Below are 19,002 nucleotides of genomic sequence, written 5' to 3' on the forward strand. Positions count from 1 at the left end.
AGAAGAAATCCTGCATTTCCAAAAGATTCCAAAATGGGTTTACCTCTTTTCATCCTGCTCATTTATGCAGTGAGCAGTGTAGAACAAAAATTTAAAAAATAATAATCCCTCCCTGGGCACAGCTGCATTTGATAATCCTACTGACTGACTTGCAGGCCAGAAGCGAGGAAAGAAAGTAGCCCGACTGTCCACTTTACCAAACTGAAACTAATGTGGATCATTGGACACAAGTCACCAGCAGTGGACATCACAGAGAGAAGGTCTAAGACTGATCTGTCACAATTGGGCAGAGGGATCACAATCCCTGTTGGGTGCCCTCCATCAATGTGCAGCTTTTGACAGGCATTACCAGTAAAAAATGCAACCTGTCTACATCAAAAATACAGTGTTCACGAGTAGCTCCACTCTAGTTGGCCCCACCAGAGAACAATCCCCTCATCATGGGCATCTGCAAGAGATGCAGACAGTCCAGGACAGCATCTAGGTTGTGACAGTTTCAAACTCCAGAGAGGGGTGTTCAAAACCTACCAGGATCACAGGGTCAAAGACCCCTCCAGTGCATCGAGCTATGCCTGCTTTCTGTTCAGTACAGCTTGACATGAGTCTGAAACAGTCCGGAGTGCACATTTTTGGGTGTTAGCTTAGAGTCAAGACAAGCCTATTGTAATTTGTGACTTCTGGGTTCCAAAACAGTCAGAGTTTTCTACAGCAGCAGGAAAGCTGAGATACTTCAAGACCAGACAACAGCAGCATTCCACGTCCTGGTGAGAAGCTTGCCTGGTGTGCTTTTCTAAGGCCTTCTGGCCTTGTCAGTTTAACAGTCCAAACAGACCCCCTAAAATCATACACCTCAGCTCAGACAGCCATCAACCTCTAAGTGTAAGACATCCAAGTTCAGCAGAGTTCACTGCACACTCTGCAGGATTAGGGGGTTGATCAAGAAAAATGCTATGACCAACCAGGAGCAGTACCACACAAACAGCTTTATTGGGTGGTGCTTGGATAGGATGGCAGGAGCGGGGACATCCTCAGAACAAAAGACTATCTAGAGTTTATGGGTGTGGGATCACCATCAAATGGGGAGGAAGGCAAGAGAACTGCTGGGGGAGATAGAAATTGGAGAAGGAGCTTATGGGTCTAAGTGAGGTGTCTCAGCAGCTAGACAGTATGTTTTGGGGGTCTTCTAACCACAAGGCTCCATCTTATCTATGGTTAGCAGATGTGGGGTGAGGTTTGCCAGGGTATGAAAGCCAGGAAGGCTTCCAATGCCTAACAATCTTTTTGGCTGAGCTATGTTGAAAACAATTTAGAAGTACGCAAATCTGAGTTTTATGCTGGTGGACTTCTGAGCCCTCAGTATGGAGGAGAAAAACAATAGAGAAATGTCAGTGGTGTTGCAGGAGAGCTGAATTGCTGCAATGCTCTTTGATATCAACATCCCAAGTCTAAACGACAAGCAAGGCTTTCCTCCAACCTAGGGCCTATACACACAGGTCACCTTTGGTGCTTTTATAGAACACAAGCTGAAAACTTCCTTTAAAATCTCTGAAGATGTATCGCTACCTGGAGACTGCCTCTCTTTTCCATATGGACTTCCTTTTTCCAGGGATCCCAAGTGGCAAGAATTATCACCTACAGAAGCTCTATGTCCTATACTTGAGTTTAACATACACACACACACACACACACACAATGTGTGTGTGTGTTCAGGCATTAGATATTAATTCAGAATAATTTTAACACAATTCCTCACAAACGTTGCTACGAAAGGCTTTTAAGATACTGTAGAAAAGAAAACCAGCGTATTTTACTCTGAGCAGTAAATTAGGATAAATTAATTAGGATAAATTAATTAGATAAATTAACTAATTTTTAAAAACGTGCATGGCCGGGCGTGGTGGCTCACGCCTGTAATCCCAGCATTTTGGGAGGCCGAGGCGGGCAGACCACGAGGTCAAGAGATTGAGACCATTCTGCCCAACCCCATCTGGTGAAACCCCGTCTCTACTAAAAATACAAAAATTAGCTGGGCATGCTGGTGCGTGCCTGTAATCCCAGCTACTCAGGAGGCTGAGGCAGGAGAATCACTTGAACCCGGAACGCAGAGGTTGCAGTGAGCCAAGATCACACCACTGCATTCCAGCATGGCTACAGAGAGAGATTCTGTCTAAAAAAAAAAAAAAAAGAAAGAAAGAAAAAAAAAAAAAAAAAAAAAAGCAAATTATGAGCATCTAGGTGTCCCTGTCTACAGCAAGAGTGGAAAGATGGCTGATAAGCAAACCAAGCAAAGCCTCCTTTAGAAAGACTCATTAACTCAGGGGCCTGTGTGAAACGAACTTCAGGGGATGCCACTGCTGTGGACTAGCCTCCTTCCCTAAGCCCCAGCTGACCAGACCCAACCAGAATGGGGTCACTTGTACTGAATGCCACATAATTATACTGAACTTTCAAAGGGCCCAATTAAAAAAAAATACAAAAATACTCAGAAGATTCAGTCAACCTGAGTCAGTGTTACAAGCATGTCCCCTCATCTTTAACTCCAGAAGGAAAGTAACTTTGAAATGACTGTGTTGGTCAGTTTTGTACTGCTATAAAAGAATACCTGAGGCTGGGTAATTTGTCAAGAAAAGAGGTTCATTTTGACTCCCAGTTCTGCAGGCTGTACAGGAAGCATGGTGTCATCAAAGCCTTTTTGTGAGGGCTCAGGAAGCTTCCATTCATGGCAGAAGGCAAAGGAGGAGCTGGCATATCACATGGTGAGTGAGACAGCAAGCAAGAAAAGGAGGAGCTGCCAGGCTCTTTTAAACAACCAGATCTCATATGAACTCACATAGAGAGAGAACTCACTCATTATTGTGAGGACAGCAGCAAGTTATTCATAAAGGACCCACCCCCATGACCCAAACACCTCTCCCACTAGGCCCACCTCCAACATTGGAGGTCACATTTCAACATGATATTTGAAGGGCACAAAGTACCTAAGCTGTTTCATTCTGCCCATGTCCCCCCACAAGTCTCACATCCTTTTCACACTGCAAAATACAAGCATCCCTTCCCAATAGTCCCCCAAAAGTCTCAACTCATTTCAGCATCAACTCAAAATTCCAAAATCTGAGACTCAAGGCACGTTTCTTCCAACTTTGAGCCTGTAAGATAAAAAAACAAGTTATTTACTTACAAGATACAATGGTGATCTAGGCATTGGGTAAATACTCCAATTCCAAAAGAGATAAATCAGCCAAAAGAAAGGGGCAACAGGCACCACACAAGTCTGACACCCAGCAGGGCTGTCATTAAATCTTAGAGCTCAAAACTAATCTCTTTTGTCTCCATATTCTGCAACCAGGTCACAGTGATGGAAGGGGTGGGATGCCAAGGCCTTGTGCATACCCATCCCTGTGGCTTTGCAGGTGCAGCTCCCATGGCTGCTCTCAGCGGTTGGAGGTGAGTGCCGGTTGCTTTTCCAGGTTCAGAGTACAAGCTGCTGGTGGCTCTATCATTCTCAGCTGCCTTCCTACAATCCCACTCAGCAGTACCTTGATGAGGACTCTGTGCAGGGGCTCCAACCCCACATTTTCCATGAGCACTGTTCTAGTAGAGTCTCTCTGTAGGAGCTCTACCCTTGTGGCAGGCTTTTCCCTGGCAACCCAGGCTTTTCAACACATACAGCCTCTGAAATCTAGGTGGAAGCTGTCAAGCCTCTTTCACTCTTGCATTCTGTTCTCCTGCAGACATAACACCATGGGGAAGCCACCAAGTCTTATAGCTTGTGTCCTCCAAGGCAGTGGCCTGAACTGTACCTGGGACACTTTTAGCCATGGGTGGAGCTAGACCAGCCAGGTGCAGGGAGCAGCGTCAAAAGGCTACAAAGAGCAGTAGGGCCCCCAGCTTGGACCCCAAAACCATTCTTACCCACTAGGCTTCTGGGTCTAGGATGGGAGGGGCCTAGATTTCTGAAATGCCTTCAAGGGCTTTTTCCCATTGTTTTAGATAGGAGCACTTAGCTCCCTTTTAGTCATGCAAATCTCTCTAGCAAGAGGTTCCTCAGCATCCTGCTTGATTTCTTCTCCGAAAATGCTCTTTCGTTTTCTACAATATGGTCAGGCTGCAAGTTTTCCAAACTTTTATGCTCTGCTTCTCTTTTAATTATAAATTCCAATTTTAAGTCTTTCCTTTTCTCCTACATCTGAGATAGGTTGTTAGAAGCAGGCATGCAACATCTTGTATACTTTGCTGCTTAGAAATATCCCTTTGGCCAGATACACTAATTTATCACCCTTAAGTTCAAACTTCCACAGATCTCTAGAGCATGGACCCAATGCAACCAAGTTCTTTGCTAAGATATAACAAGGATGACTTGCCAGTAAATTCCTCATTTCCATCTGAGACCTCATCAGCCTGGCCTTCATTGTCCATATTTCTGTCAGCAATTTGGTCAAAACCACTTAACAAGTCCCCAGTAAGTTTGAAACATTCCTGCATCTTCCTTTTTCTGAGATCTCCAAACTCTTCCAACCTCTGCCCATTACCCAGTTCCAAAGCTGCTTTCACATCTTCAGATATCTTTATAGCATCACCCAACTCCTGTACCAATTTTATATGTTAGTCAGTTTTGCATTGCTATAAAGGAATACCTGAGGCTAGGTAATTTATAAAGAAAAACGTTTATTTTGGGTCATGGTTCTTCAGGGTGTACAGGAGGCATGGCACCGGTATCTGCTTCTGGTAAGGGTTCAGGAAGCTTCCAGTCATGGCAGAAGGCAAACGGGTAATCAGCATATCACATGGCAAGAGAGAGAACAAGGAGCTGCCAGGCTTTTTTAAGCAACCAGATCTCATGTGAACTTAGAGAGTGAGAATGTAAGGTTAGCCAAGAGAAAGGATAAGAGAGACAGAGAGCCCCAAGTTCAGGCAAGCCTTTATTAACCTGCCAGCTGCCCCCATAACAGTCAAGGAAAGCAGCTCCAAGCTTACAGAATGAGGGAGTTACATTGGGGCAGGGAGTTTGAGGGAGTCCTTTGGTATGGCTGCATCCCGGGGTTGTTTGCTGGTTAATTCTGCCACATAATCACCTTGTGATGTTTATGGTACTGGAGGGTGCAGGTAAAGTTTGTTTATGCTTCCCACAACCTCCCCCTGTTCAGTCTGGATGGTTTGTAATTGGGGTTTGCTTTATCGCTCAAGGCCTGATAGGTAGTCTATCAGGCTGGCTTCACTGCGGTGCCTAGATAAGGACTTAGAAATGTAAAAAGGTTTGGGGAAAGGGTAGGCAGCACAGAGAGGTTTGGGGGGAGTGTTGGCAGTACCAAGAAGCTTTCTGCGGTGGTTTGTACCTAACAAAGAACTCACTCATTACCACAAGGACAGCACCAAACCATTTATGAGAGATTCACCTCTATGACCCAAACACCTCCCACTAAACCCACCTCCAACACTGAAGGTCACATTTCAACATGAGATTTGGAGGGACAAAACAGCCAAACCATATCAATGACTAATATGCCCTTTGTTTTCTGTTTTTGCTTTCTTCAGCCATTTTCTGCTTAAAAAGTCAAGTTCTGCTCAGATCATTGGAACACTCACTGTACTTGAGTAAGGTTGTAAGTCTGAGAGTCTGACCACGTGGGCCTATTCTGGCCCTGTTGCTTCCTCACTGCGGAACCTGCACCATGGCTCAACCCCTCCATGGCCTAGCTTGGCTCATTGGAGAAATGTGCTCATTCCTAATACCCACTCAACAGATGGGTGTGCACAGTAAATGACACAGATTAGCAGAGCACTTAGCACAACTCTGACTATGAGTTGTCCAGGTCATTGGCATTTTGAACAAAGAATTGAACAAAATGCACAAAGTAGCAGAGGAATGAAATGTAGCAACAAAGCAGTGAAAGCAGGAATTCATTAAAGTGAGAAAACCCTCCGCAGGGTGGGAGTAGGTTTGAGCAAGTGGCTCAAGGGCCCAGTTACAAAGTTTTCTGGGCTTTAAGTACCCCATTTGAGGTTCTTAATGACTATTCCTTATCTGAAGGATTTGGCCTGTGGCTAATTAAAGGCTGAAGTGAACTGGCACCCTATGCAGATGAAGGGATGGTCCCTGCTTGGCCCATGGTCAACAAGGCACTCTACCCTCCCTTTCCATCTGAGATGTGGTGGAAGAGGGATGGTTGTAGGGAGAGTAGCCTCTGATCCTTTGTTACTCAGCATGGCTTTTATCTTTTGGTTTAGCTTTAGGAAGTTTGTGTTAATTGGCCTTAGGTTTCCTGCCCCCAGACTCAGGTATTTTCCTTTTGATCCAGCTTTGGGAAGTCAGAGTGAATTGGCCTTAGATTTCCTACCCCCAGACCCTAGTGTTTTCTCTTTTAGGAAGTCAGCACAGATTGGCCTTAAGTTCCCTGTTTCTAGACCCTATTTTTCTGTCTCAGTAGGAGCTCACAATAATTGCCCTGTTATCACTGTTCTAATGTAGAACCATGTCCAAGGATGCTAAACCCCACTGAGCTGGTGACATAGAACTTTCTTCATCCAACTTGTATTGAGGGCTACATTTGCACTGTGGTCTTGGCCATCCTCATGGGCCTCTTAGTCCAGAGGGGAGACAGCCCATCAACATGCCCAACCTCACAGGAGTTCAGGATCCACCCAACCAATGGTGGAGAGCTGTGCTGGGCCAGCCCCTGGGAATAAGCCTTGCCAGCTGACCTCATGGAGTGACCTGGACCCTGACAAGCTGAGTGACTTCTGGGTTGAAAAGGGCGTTCCCATAGGGGAGGAAGCACAAGCACCCTCACCAGCAAGGAAGTTCAGTGTGCTCAGAAAACAGCACCAGAGGGAACCAGAGGTTGAGAGTTGTCTTACCCAGGACCCAGCATCAAGCAAATGCTGAGTGAAGGAGGGTTAAGGGTGGGTGGCATGGTGGATGCCTGAGTGTGTGAGAAAGAGGAGCCCAGTGGCTAACGAGGCTGGGAAAGGAAGGCCTTGGAGGTGTGAGGAGGTGGTGCCTAAGCAACTGACAAGATCCGAGCCACAGTTTAAAAAGACTCCTCTGGAGTGGGATGAACCAACTGCAGGGACAGATCAGCCCGGGAGAGATCAGCAAGGAAGAAGATCCTGAGAGGCCAGGGGGAGGATGAGGAGAGCCTGGGGGATCATGTGACAGGCAAGGCCTACACAGCGAGTCTTGGCCTGTGGCTGGCCTCATGCCTTGGGGCCCCACTGTCAAGAGCTCAGCACTGTTCTTGATTGCTGCACAGCTACAAAGAAGTTGCAGTGAGTCAGCACTGAGACCGCCTTCCACAGGGCCACTGGTCCTCATACCATAGTCAGTTGTGCTCTGCTTGGGTCGCCTGACCATGATGTTTTCATTCATAAAGCAGCAACACAGAGGGTCCATTGGAGCATGGAAGAGAAGACCAACCATTTTCCTCAAAGGGGCTTGCAGGTGGCAGGTGTCTCATAAAGAATGTCCGAATGGTTGCTGAAGGTTGCAGAGCTGGTCTTTGGGGACTCAGCAGGCTTAGCTGGAGGGGGCTGGTTTTCCCACCATGCCTCTTCTTGTCTAGACTTAAGCCAGTGCCCTGAATATTCCCTCCAGGGGACAAGAGGAGCTTGATGTCTTAGACTCGTAATCCCAGTGGACATTCTGTGACTTAAAACAAAGGAGAATGGTAGCTAATGGTCCCATAGAAGCCACATGACATAGTGTGACTAAATCAAATCAATACCAGCTCTCGGCTGAATGCCACTGTGTAGTTTCCCTAGCCATTTTCTTCATGATCGTTCCCCTCCCACCCAATGGCTAAAAGCCTTTATATAAGTAATCAGCAGAGTTCATAAGTTCGCAAAAGCCACAACACAATGTCATTCTCAGTCTTAAGAATTCCCCTATGAAAAAGCACTTAGGTATGTAAGTGAAAGATGCCAGCTGTGTAACTGAATACTCAAGGATCCTCATTCAGTGATGTCACCAAAGGCCTCTATTTTAATATTTAGCCTCAGAGTGCATGTGCCTACAGGTTACACTGAGTCCTTGAACAAAACCTTTGTAAACCTGTTTAAAAAGCTTGATGACCATGAACCAAGCCTGCATCCAGGCATGGGGGGCACCATGAAGGATTAGAGAGCCCTGACATCGAAAAGCACCTTGGAAGAGCCTCTTCCAACCCTCTTCGCACTCAGGGCCGATCCTGAGTGGGCAAAGGGTGCTACTCAGTGGGACAAGGACACAGGGTCCTTTCAGCCTGGGGCCTTTCCACTGTACCACTCTGTCTCCCTATACAGAGTGAATATTAAGAACAAAGTTGTCTTTAATGGCTAGAGAAAATGTATCACCAGAAAGACTGTTGTATCCTCTCATCTGGGGTTGAAGATGACTTTCATTTGGGTTTTCTCCCTCCTCCTGCCCACCCCAACACACACTCATACGCTCATCTGTTTTCAAATACACAATGATGGCACTTTTGTGCTGGATTACTTTAATCAGGTCTAACTAGACAAGCAGGAACTTTTTTTAGGCTAGTTTGTGTAAAGCAGGCCTCAGAAATGAACATGTCTTGAGCAATGAAAACAGTTTTTATGGGAAAAAACAGAAACTAAAGGTAATCTCCTGTTGTGATCTGCAAGAGGGTGAGATGCAAGGGCAAGCAGAGCTCCACAGGGGACTCCAAAGCACAGCTGAGGATGTGGCCATCCAACCACAAATCGTGCTCTGGGTAACATAGTGGTAGAGGAGTGAGGGGAGTGCTCCCACCACGCTCAGGCACAGCACCTCTGGGGACAACTCGACCAAATGGAATAAGGAACACTTTATCTGGGCCCACTAGAGCAGATCCAACCAATCATTAGGAGTACTTGGAAGAGACCAAAGCAGGAAGGAGATGGGGGGGACTGGAAAAGAGGGGTGCTACCATACAGATCAGGTCAAACAGCCTACTAGGGACCACCATCTCCTAGAAGGAAGTCACCTGTGAGGGGTCCATCTGACTCAGGCAGTCTTGGTGAAACCCAAGCTAGGGCTAACTAGGGGCTGGCTCTTGAGCAAACCAGAGGCCAGCAAATGGCCTCCCCTGTCTTCATGGTTGGGAGTGGCCATAAAGCCATGGTTTCTCAGCTCATCTGGGGCCTGGCCCTATGACACAATGTGACTTTCAGAAGATGGGAGACTTTTCTGGGAACTTGAACCACGCCTGTTTATACTTTTAGAAAAGGGAGAAGCTGAAGGCAATGCCACCTGTCTACTCCCCCAACACCTGGCCAGGGCTCCCTCTCCAGATTGGCTGAGAGCCACCTTTGTGACATCGTGTGACAAATAGAGTAGATGATGAGTTAAGTCACTGGTTGCCCTGATACCGAGACTCTAGAATTTTGTGGACAGTATTTATTGGGCACGCCTACTCTGACTGAAGGCATTTTGGACTTGCTAGGACAGTGATAAGGGTCTTGGGTACAAAATGCTCCTGATTCTGGTGTAGCTCCATGGCGAGTCAGAACACCGAACAGGAATATGAAGACAAGCTGGCCCCGTCTGTTGGTGGAGAGCCAACAAGCGGGGACCCATTTAGTTCTTCACCTGATCTAAATCCAGATTCCAGCGAGGTTTTGGACAGACACGAGGACCAAGTTGTGAGCCAAGATCCAGGCTCCCAAGATAACTCACCACCAGAAGACCGAAACCAATGCGTGGTCAACACGGAAGACAACCAGAACCTTTTTAGGCTCTCCTTCCCAAGAAAGCTTTGGATGATCGTGGAGGAAGACACATTCAAGTCTGTGAGCTGGAACGATGATGGAGACGCTGTGATCATCGAGAAGGATCTCTTCCAGAGGGAAGTTCTTCAACGGAGAGGTGCAGAGAGGATCTTCGAAACAGACAGCTTGAAGAGTTTCATTCGCCAACTGAACCTCTATGGATTCTGCAAAACACGCCCAAGCAACTCTCCAGGAAACAAGAAAATGATGGTAAAGTAGAAAGCATTTCTGTAATTTCTGTGATCCCTTTTCTCTCCTTCTCAAACATATCTTCACAGGACACCAATGTAAATAATACACTGTAAGAGCTTAAGTGTCAAAGATAGCATTTTAAAATGTAAAATATTGTTTATTGAAAGATGAAAAGTAGAGAACTTAAAAAGTATGGATTTTGATATTAAACTACTACCCCCTTAGAGATAATATAAGCATCATATTATGCGGACCTACATATTACCTCTAAGGGGATTGCAGTTTAATATCAAAATCCATGCTATTTATATATTACTGCCTTGACCTATGAATTGTTTATCTCCAGTCAGGTCATGAGGTAGGGCATAACCACACTTGCTGCCACTTAAAGCATTCTTCTCTCCATTGCAGAACAAAATCGTAATTTTGAGAGGTGGGAAAGGAATAATTTATTCCGGAACAACTAACATGTTTCATTTTGTTTCAGATCTACCACAACTCCAATTTTCAGAGAGACAAGCCCGGGCTCCTGGAGAATATCCAGAGAAAAGATGACCTCAGAAACACCGCTCAGCAAGCAACCTGTGTCCCAACTCCAAAGAGAAAGAAGCTGGTAGCTACAAGACGCTCCCTACGTATCTATCACATCAATGCCAAGAAAGAAGCCATCAAAATGCGTCAGCAGGGAGCCCCCAGTGTTCAGGGACCCAGTGGCACTCAGTCCTTCATGTTCTCTGGCATGTGGTCCAAGAACAGTATCACTGGGCATCCCCTGGGAAATAGGCCCCCTCAGGAACCAAATGGCCCAAGTTGGGAGGGCACCTCTGGGAATGTCACATTTGCATCTTCGGCTACTGCCTGGATGGAAGGCATAGGGCAAGTGCCTAGTAGCCCGGTTTACTCAGATAATGGTAGTGTATTGTCTTGGTACAATATCTGTTACTCCATTCTGTTGGCCACCCTCTCAGTCATGTCTCCAAATGAGCCCTCTGACAATGACGAGGAGCAGGAAGGCTCTTCAGATTACAAGTGTAAACTCTGTGAACAGTTCAGAAACAATGCAAGTCTGTGAACTCACAGGCCACTAATGATCGATAAAAGTTGCCATTTGCTAATGAGAAACACATTTTTGGTCTTAATAAAGAAAAACAAAATTCCATGGAAATAAATAATAAACAATTTAAATGAGACCTGTTGTCTGTGTTCTTTTAAACCTTCTATATTATACACATCTCATTGGCACAAGCCAGGGGAGGCTGGAAATCCTGTCCAAGACAGGCTTTGGTCCCCATTGTCCTCGTTTATTTGGAGAAGCAGCATTTTCGCACACTCAGCAAAGGATATTGCTAGAAGTGTTGAGGCCAAGCCCAGGAAGACCTGGTCCCCTGAGATTGGCCTGCTAGTCAGGAGAAAGAATAGACTCACTCCTGATTCTGGCAGTATCTTCCTGTATCTTCAAACAGGAGATTGTTTCCTCATGGGTCCCTCCCAATGTTGCCAGGAAGTGTCTGATCAGCAGCTAAGCACCCCTAGCCTAGCATCCAGGGGCCTCCAAAGAGGTCCACTTGAAAGTCAGGCCACCCCATCTGCCATGGGATATACGACGACCATGACATCCTGGCTCAGAAGAGAAGGGCCACTGCAGTCAATACCTGGGGGGAAATGCCCATCATCCTTAAAGATAACAACTAGAAACTTTGCTAAATCACCAAAAAAAAAAAAAAAAAAAAAAATTACTACAAAATAAAACAACACTACTGATCACATTTCCAAGTTTACCTCACTCTACCAGAGCTGTATTTTGGATGTATTGCTAGGATAGGAAGTAGCTATGTGATGCAGGTGACACACATGCTTCAGAAACCGACAGACACTTTCACAACACAGTGAGAGTAACCTGAAAGGACAGACAGCTGCTCTAAGTCTGCTGTCCTCTTCATCCCGGATGAGTCGGTTGATTAATGGCTAGTCACTACCAGGCAAACATTCAGTGCCAGGTCTCAGACTTTCTGCAATGTCTCCTGGATGCTAGTTATACATTTGATGAGTTTTGACCAGAACAAATCAGGGGAAAACATAGAACGAAGTCTCAAACACTAACCAGTCATCTACAACACATTTATTTACACAATCCAGAAACTAGCAGGACCAAAATTAGCAACAGTGCCGAGACATTTACTGGCAGCTTTTCCTTCTACCCAAAGGTCAAAGTACTTGAGACATTGCCTGTGTGTCTAAGGAGGCATCACACCAGGAAAGCCCCTCCCCCTACTTCCTTCATCTGAGAAAAGAAACCTGTTTACATGCACAGTGCTTAGTGGGTGGGACTCTCCAAAGCAGTGGAAATTCAGATTTAACCTAAAGTACATAGGTCTGCGTCATGATGGTGAATTGAAGGTGTCATGATTTAGCTGGTTTCTCTGGAACATTCCTCTCAGGAGCCCACACTTGTCACACTTCATGCCCCGAAGGGATCAGGTGCTCTGGGATGTCTACCTGGAATACATCTTTGCCTCCTTTCCTAGGTATGGGCTCCAGTAACCACCTGGGGTTTGAAATCACAGTCAGGTACTTCTGCTTCAGGTTGGTCAGTACAGCTTGATTCTCTAGTTCCACAACCTCATCGGGAGTTAAGTCTTCGGGGCATTGCAAAGTTTCCCCAATGTCAATGAGTCCTGTACACAAAGAGAGATACATATGAATGCCTTTCACTTCCATAGCCCAAGGCCTGCCCATGTGACAACACGGTTACTCAAAGTCACAATCAGAGAGTAAGGTGGCATCAGCAAAATGACAAGAAGGGAGTCAAGTCCTTCTTCCACTGCTTTGATAACGAGCCAAACCCTGGGAGAGGCAGGGGAGGGCTCCAGAAAGGCAGAGGAGAGGGCCTTGTCCTTGATGAAGCCACACAAGTAAGAGGCAGGTCCACGCCAGACTTCCGAGGGCAGCGGTTGCAGATTGGAAGGGCACCAGCCACTGCCTGGGAAGCTACAGGTGATGCCTGAGCAGGTCACCAGGGGACAGATGCTGTCGTCAGGCCTCAGTCACCTAGAGGTTAGGGGACTTGCCCAGGGTGCCGTGAGTGGTGGGGCTGGGGCAGGCTCGTGAAGCCAGGCAGGCAGCCCAACTCTAGAGGCCACCTGACCCATTCGGTGGGCTGGGCTGCTTTCATGGTCTCTGCCACACATGTGCACTCACACATGTATGCGCACACACACATACACACACAAACACCACAAGCACCACGTGTACATGGACCTGATCTGGCTTCTCACTGAGATCAGAAACAGGAACTGAGGCCCAGAGTGGAGAAATGATTTACCAGAGCTCACGGAAGCTAGGCATGCCAACCCCCAGCCCAGGGCCCTTGCTGTCCCTTTGAAGGTGTGCTGCCAAAGGAAACTGTGGTATACATGCCAATCAGTTCAGACGACAACAAAAGTCCCCAAACTCCCAAGCAAGATCTTGGGTGGCAACTCTAGGCGTTGTCTGCACATTTGGCACATCGTCACTTACCCGCTATCACTCCTCGACCAAACTTCTCCCCTTTCCTGAGCAAAGCCTGAATCTGGGCAGGAGTCATCCCCAGCCTCTCCACCAGCAGCTCCTGCCAGGCGTCGTCATCCTAGTCCCTGTGAGCAATGTGGACGGCGATGGTACGGTTCCGCTGGCTGCTCAGCAGGGGATGCCAACGAGTCTCCACAGTCTTGACTCCATCTTCGCAAGCGCCCCGGGCCTCCTGTGGCCTGCAGAAGCACAGAAGCGCATCACATGCCAGCCCTCCAAGCTCACAGGCAGTGGCCTGACCATACCCCTGTGTCTCTCAGGTGGCCTAAATCCCACTGACCCTGATGGTCCGCTGCTTCCGTCTGTCACTGATGTCCCGCGCCACGGCAGGCCCAAGGGAAGGGGCTGGGATTCGGCTGACTCAGGTTCATCCCACAGAGTCTTTGGGGCGGTCTGGAGTAGGGCGGAGACAGCTAGAAAAAGGCACAGGCAGGATAGCTTTCTCTCTTTATTCCCCACCCCCCCACCCACTCCACTAACTGACCTATCCCCACAAGCACCCATGGCCGGCCTCATGCCAGTCCTGTCTTCATCTTATTCCATGCTCGGCAGCCCCAGCAGGGCTGAGCACACTCCTTCCCTCCTTCTGGGACCCCCACATTGCTCACCAGCCTGCTCTGAATCCCGTGGTGCAGGGCCACGCCCCTTCAGACTCAGCCTTAGGTGGACAGGCCTGTACATACTCAGGACCCCAACCACCACCACCAAGTCCACCTCCCTTCCACTGTGAGTGGCATCAGCAGCTACGCAGTGTTCCTGCCCCAGACCTAGCTGCTCTCTGCCCTCCCTCTCTGCGGCCCACATCCCGTGGCACTGTGTCCAAAACCGACACTGAATCTGATCTCTTTCCATAATCTCTATGGCCACAATCCCAATCCAATCCCCTAAAACCCCCTGCCTTCTGAAGAAGTCTCCTGATAGCACCCCCCCCCTCCGGCCTTAGCCCTTGTCCTCTGCACTCTTGTGACCACACTGCCATCAGAATGATCTTGGTACAGGGACAATGAGATTATGTCACTCCTCTACTGAAAGCTTTCAAGGGCTCCCTGCCCCAACTAGAACAAAATCCACACTTCCTCTCAGGGCACTCAAGGTCCCTCCTGATCTGCCTTCCCACCCCAGCCATGTCCTCTCCTCTCCCCTTCATTCACCACCCTAGAGCCACAGGGGCCTTCCATCCCCTGAGGGAACATGCCAAGCTTGTTTCTACCTCAGGTCCTTTGTCAGTTCTGATGGGTTGCATTGTGTCCTCTTAAAACGCGTATGTTGAAGTCCTAAACCCCAGCACCTCAAAATATGGCCTTATATATAAAGACAGAGTCATTACAGAGGCAATCAAGTGAGACTGAAGCCATTAGGGTGGACCCACATCCAATGTAGTTGGCGTCCTTATGAAAAAGGGGATTTCAGAGACAGTCATGCACACAGGGAGAACACCATGAGAAGATGAAGGCAGAGATAAGGGAGATGCTTCTACAAGCCAATGAGTGCCAAAGATTGCCGGCTAGCCGCCTGCAGCTAAGAAATAGGGACAGACCAGATTGTCTTTCACAGCCCACAGAACAAACAAATCTGGTCAACACTTTGATTTCAGACTTCCATCCTCTAGAACAATGATTGTCTGTTGTTTAAGCCAGCCCCTTTATGGTCCTTTGCTTCAGCCATCTTGGCAAACTGCTGTTCCCAACACATCTCCACAGGATAGGGCATGAGTTTTCCATTTGACAGCACATCAAGTCCATTCTTTCCACCTGACAATCTTCAGCTACCTTGTTTTTCACTGCCTGTGTGATATCCCATTGTTGGCCGTCTCATAATTTGCCTGACCATTCCTCCACTGACGGAGAGTTACAAGCTGCTCCCCACTTTTGCCACTAGAAATGACATTACCTCTAACACTTGCTGTGTGAAGACATGCTGAAGGGAATGCCTCGGCCGCCTGGCATGCCCATCTTAGATGCTGATATCTGCCAGCAAATGACTTTCCACAAAGACTCACCTGTGTACCTTCCACCAACCCATCCATGGTGCCATTTCCTCACACACTTGCGGCCCCTGAGCCTCATTATTCTCCTGATGGGTGACCAAACATCACCAGGTTCCTTGGTTCTGGATTACTTCTGACGGAGACTGAATGTCTCCCACAGGGCCAGGCCACTTCCATCAGGATACATAGCTACAGTGAATGTTTGCCTCTTTTCCGCCGCTCAGTTTTTTAGCCAACCCTTTTCTCATCATCACCATAAAATCACAACAAACGCGAACTGTGTGTGGAATCCCTAGTAGGAACTGATGTAACTGAAAAGGCAAAAAGGGGATTGACTCCCCTCCTACCCAGTGCTGCAGAGAGCACCTGCTTTGCGCCCTACCTGCACAACAAGGAAGATAAAGAGGAAAGGTCATTAAGTGCAAGACAGCAAAGCTGGTTCATGGCCCGAAGAAGGTCATCTACTTAGCAGGCATTGGAAACCAAGAAGAGCTGGGAGGGCCGGTCTTATCAGTAACACACATGTGCACCTCACAGTTTGGTTCGGCTAATCACAGCAGTGGGATCCTCAGCACCTGTCTGGGTCAAGGACACAGGGTGCACCAGCCCGCAGGACAGAAAATCATTTCACCACGTTGAACAGCATTCCTGCAGCTGAGCACACTCCATTCGAAGGGAGAAAAACGACACTTTCCCTCCCATTGTCGAGGGGCGAGGGTTTGGGGCTCTAAATCCCATTGTCCTCAGCTTAATTCTGGGTAAGTCACGCTGAGCACGGCGCCACAGGCCACAGAGCTGTGCACCGCCGGGCCTCGGGTCCAGGCGAGCTCACAGCAGAGGGGCCAATGGGAGGCAGGGAAGACCAGGCTGAGGTGGGGCCGCCGTGTGTGGAGCAGCACACGGGCCTTCTACTCGCAGACGCACGTCGCGGGTACACACGCTTAGAAGGAGCGGAGCCAAGACCCTGGCAAGAGCAGGGGGCAGGAAAAGGAGCCTTGGTCGCGCCCCGCACGGGTTTCCAGCCCCACATCCAGGGAAGCCCCAGCCCTCAGGTACCGTCCGCAAGAAGGCTGAGCACATAGGCTCCTGCATCATGGGCCCTGGCACCTGTCAGCCCCGGCAGGTCTCACGGCCTCCGGAACCACGGACCCTGCGAGTCGTGGGTGCCCAGGGCCGACTCCGGCTTTTCGCCACAGGGAAGAACTGTACTCCGCCTCCCCGAGACCCAGCGAGGCCACCGGAGCCAGGACAATGGGATCCCAAACGAGGAGACGTGGGCCGCGGTGAGAAGAGGGAGCGCCTGGCTAGTGTCGAGGCTGCAAGGTCGCTGCCGCTAACTCCGGGAAACCGGTGGCCAGTGACAAGCGCTAGCGGTCCAGAACTCTACCGCTTTAATGCAGCACCCGTCATCCCTTTCATGAAGAACGCACGTGGGCACGTAATCACGCATGTACGCACACCACGCAGGAGGCACGTACTCAGCCATGCATATAGACAGCCCCAAGTCATTATGAATCTCGCATTCTCGAAGACACGCACTGACGACATCACGCACGTACGCACGCCCTGGCTGCTAGGAGACGCTATTCCCTTTACCAGGCCCTCATGCGCGCCAGCCAGCCAGGCCAAGGCCAGGGGAGCTCGAGACTGGCAACCTGGGCGAAGAACCGGAAGGAGGAAAAGGAAACGGAGGGAGAAAGAGTAAGGGGAAGGGCGGGACGAGGCCACCAGGCAGGAGTTTTGGGTCCAGAGCTGCTATACTAGCAGGGAGGAGCTGGGAGAAACCGCTGGGGAGTGGGTGGAGGCGGAGTTGAGAGGAGGAGGGTGGAGCTGGGGGAGGGGCAGGGCAGGACTGAGAGAAACGATTGGGGGCGGTGTTGAGGGCGGGGCTAGGATAAGAGGTGGGAGTTGGGGCAGGGCCGGGCGGAGCTGAGAGAAACCACTGCGGGCAGGGCCGTGGGAGAGCTGAGCAAGGAGAGGCTGCAGAAGGAGCTCGCGGACTCCCGAGAACCAGCAGGGGGAGGTAGGAGTCCGCTGAGAGTAGGAGGGCGGGGGAGAAAGAAACCGCTGGGAGGGGCTGGAGGCGGGGCTTTGAAAGCAGCTGCGCGAGAAGCAGGGCGGGGCTGGGAGAAGCAGGGCGGGGCTGGGGTCCAGAGGGACCGTCTTTTTAACGCCTCTTTTGCAGGTGATGAGAAACGTCCACACTCTTAATGTCTTGCCTCCTGTAAGTCGCCCGACACATAGCCCAACTTCCCTGGCAAACTTGCTTTTCAAACTCTCTTCTCCATCTCAGTCAGGGGCTCAGGTTCTGTAGTGCTGCCATGCTTTACTCCTCTGTCCCTCCCCTTATCTAGTCTCCCGCATTGACTTCATAAGCAAGTTTTGAGTCCCTGCCTCTGGAGTGCCTGATGAGACAAAACTGCTCCTCGTCCTGCATCCCTGCTGCTACTTCCAGAACTCAGGGCTCGTGGTCTGGAGCCTGCACTGTTCCATGAGCCTCCTGACCAACCTGGAAGCCTCTGTCTTTCCTCCCTCAGGTCTGTCCTCCACATTCCATTGGCTCAGTTTCTAAGTCATAGATCTGTCCCCAACAATCTAGTGAAAACGCGGCCGGGCCTTCTCAGGTTTAAGCCCTAACAGTTCAAGGAGTCAGCTCAGCTCTCCCCACCCTTAAGCCGAACACTCTTTGGGTTCACGCTGTGCTGTTTAGTCACTGGTCCCCACCAGCCTGCTGTTCCAGGTCTCCTTGCTTTGCACCGTTAGTTCCCATGGCCTTGTCCTGGTGCACTCCTGGCCTCCTTCAAGGCACAACTTTAATGTCACCTTCACATCCCCACCCCAAGTATTAGGGGCTTTTGTCTCCAGCTCTGATAGCATTTTGTACATCCCCCATTCCCACCCCACATTAGGCTGTTGCAACTCCAGGTGGTAATTGCTCTGTAAGAGTCTGGCTGCCGCAGGGTCTCTTGAGTTCCTTGAAGGAACCGCTGGTGTTTTACTCATTTCTGAAACTGGGTGCCCAGGGCACAGTATCTGCTTAGTAAGTGTTTAATCAGCAAAGGGCTGCTTTCTTGTTTTTTCTAGTGAGATGCACCTACTTCTCCCTGGAGAAGCTCGAGGAAGCAGGAATACTGAAGATGAGGTGAGGAGGAGAGGGTCCCTCTTCATGGGATGTAGGCCGTAGGGCTGCAGGGGGCCTCCAGATCCCCAGTTGCAATTCCTATGCATGCTAGCATCCCCTCCTGGGTTCCTTCCCCCCAAGAATGGTTGCCAGCTTCTGCCAAACACCCCAGAAGCTGCTGGGAGTGGTTTCAAATCATGAGTGAGGATCCCCGGAATGGTGGGTTGCTGTTGCTCCGCCTGTAGCCTCTTGTATGAAGAACTAGAACTTGCATCATGAGCTGGATAGTCACCGTGTGGCTGCTAGCGGGAAAGCCCGTGGTGGCCACATAAGGGCTCCCTTTTCCAACTCTCCCAGCTGCCCCTCACTCTCACTCCTGGGTGTGCTGGGC

General features: G+C 49.2%; 2 protein-coding genes across 2 annotated transcripts; one reads left to right on the forward strand and one right to left on the reverse strand.

Annotated features, from left to right (window-relative positions):
• Window positions 1-9,471: 9,471 nt before the first annotated feature.
• LOC119620869 (heat shock transcription factor, X-linked member 3) lies at window positions 9,472-11,180 on the forward strand. The gene is made up of 2 exons (XM_037988778.2): window positions 9,472-9,954; window positions 10,424-11,180. The coding sequence occupies exons 1-2, from the start codon at window positions 9,472-9,474 to the stop codon at window positions 11,006-11,008; spliced, it is 1,068 nt and encodes a 355-aa protein (XP_037844706.2). The 3' UTR covers window positions 11,009-11,180.
• Window positions 11,181-12,040: 860 nt separating this feature from the next.
• Window positions 12,041-16,921, reverse strand: EOLA1 (endothelium and lymphocyte associated ASCH domain 1). The gene is given in 4 exon segments (XM_073013377.1): window positions 12,041-12,611; window positions 13,453-13,682; window positions 13,784-13,916; window positions 15,503-16,921. Coding segments are annotated over 4 exon segments (654 nt in total). The 5' UTR covers window positions 15,570-16,921; the 3' UTR covers window positions 12,041-12,387.
• Between the last annotated feature and the right edge of the window lie 2,081 nt (window positions 16,922-19,002).

This window comes from Chlorocebus sabaeus, chromosome X (assembly GCF_047675955.1).
Source record: "Chlorocebus sabaeus isolate Y175 chromosome X, mChlSab1.0.hap1, whole genome shotgun sequence".
NCBI classification, from domain to species: Eukaryota; Metazoa; Chordata; class Mammalia; order Primates; family Cercopithecidae; genus Chlorocebus; species Chlorocebus sabaeus.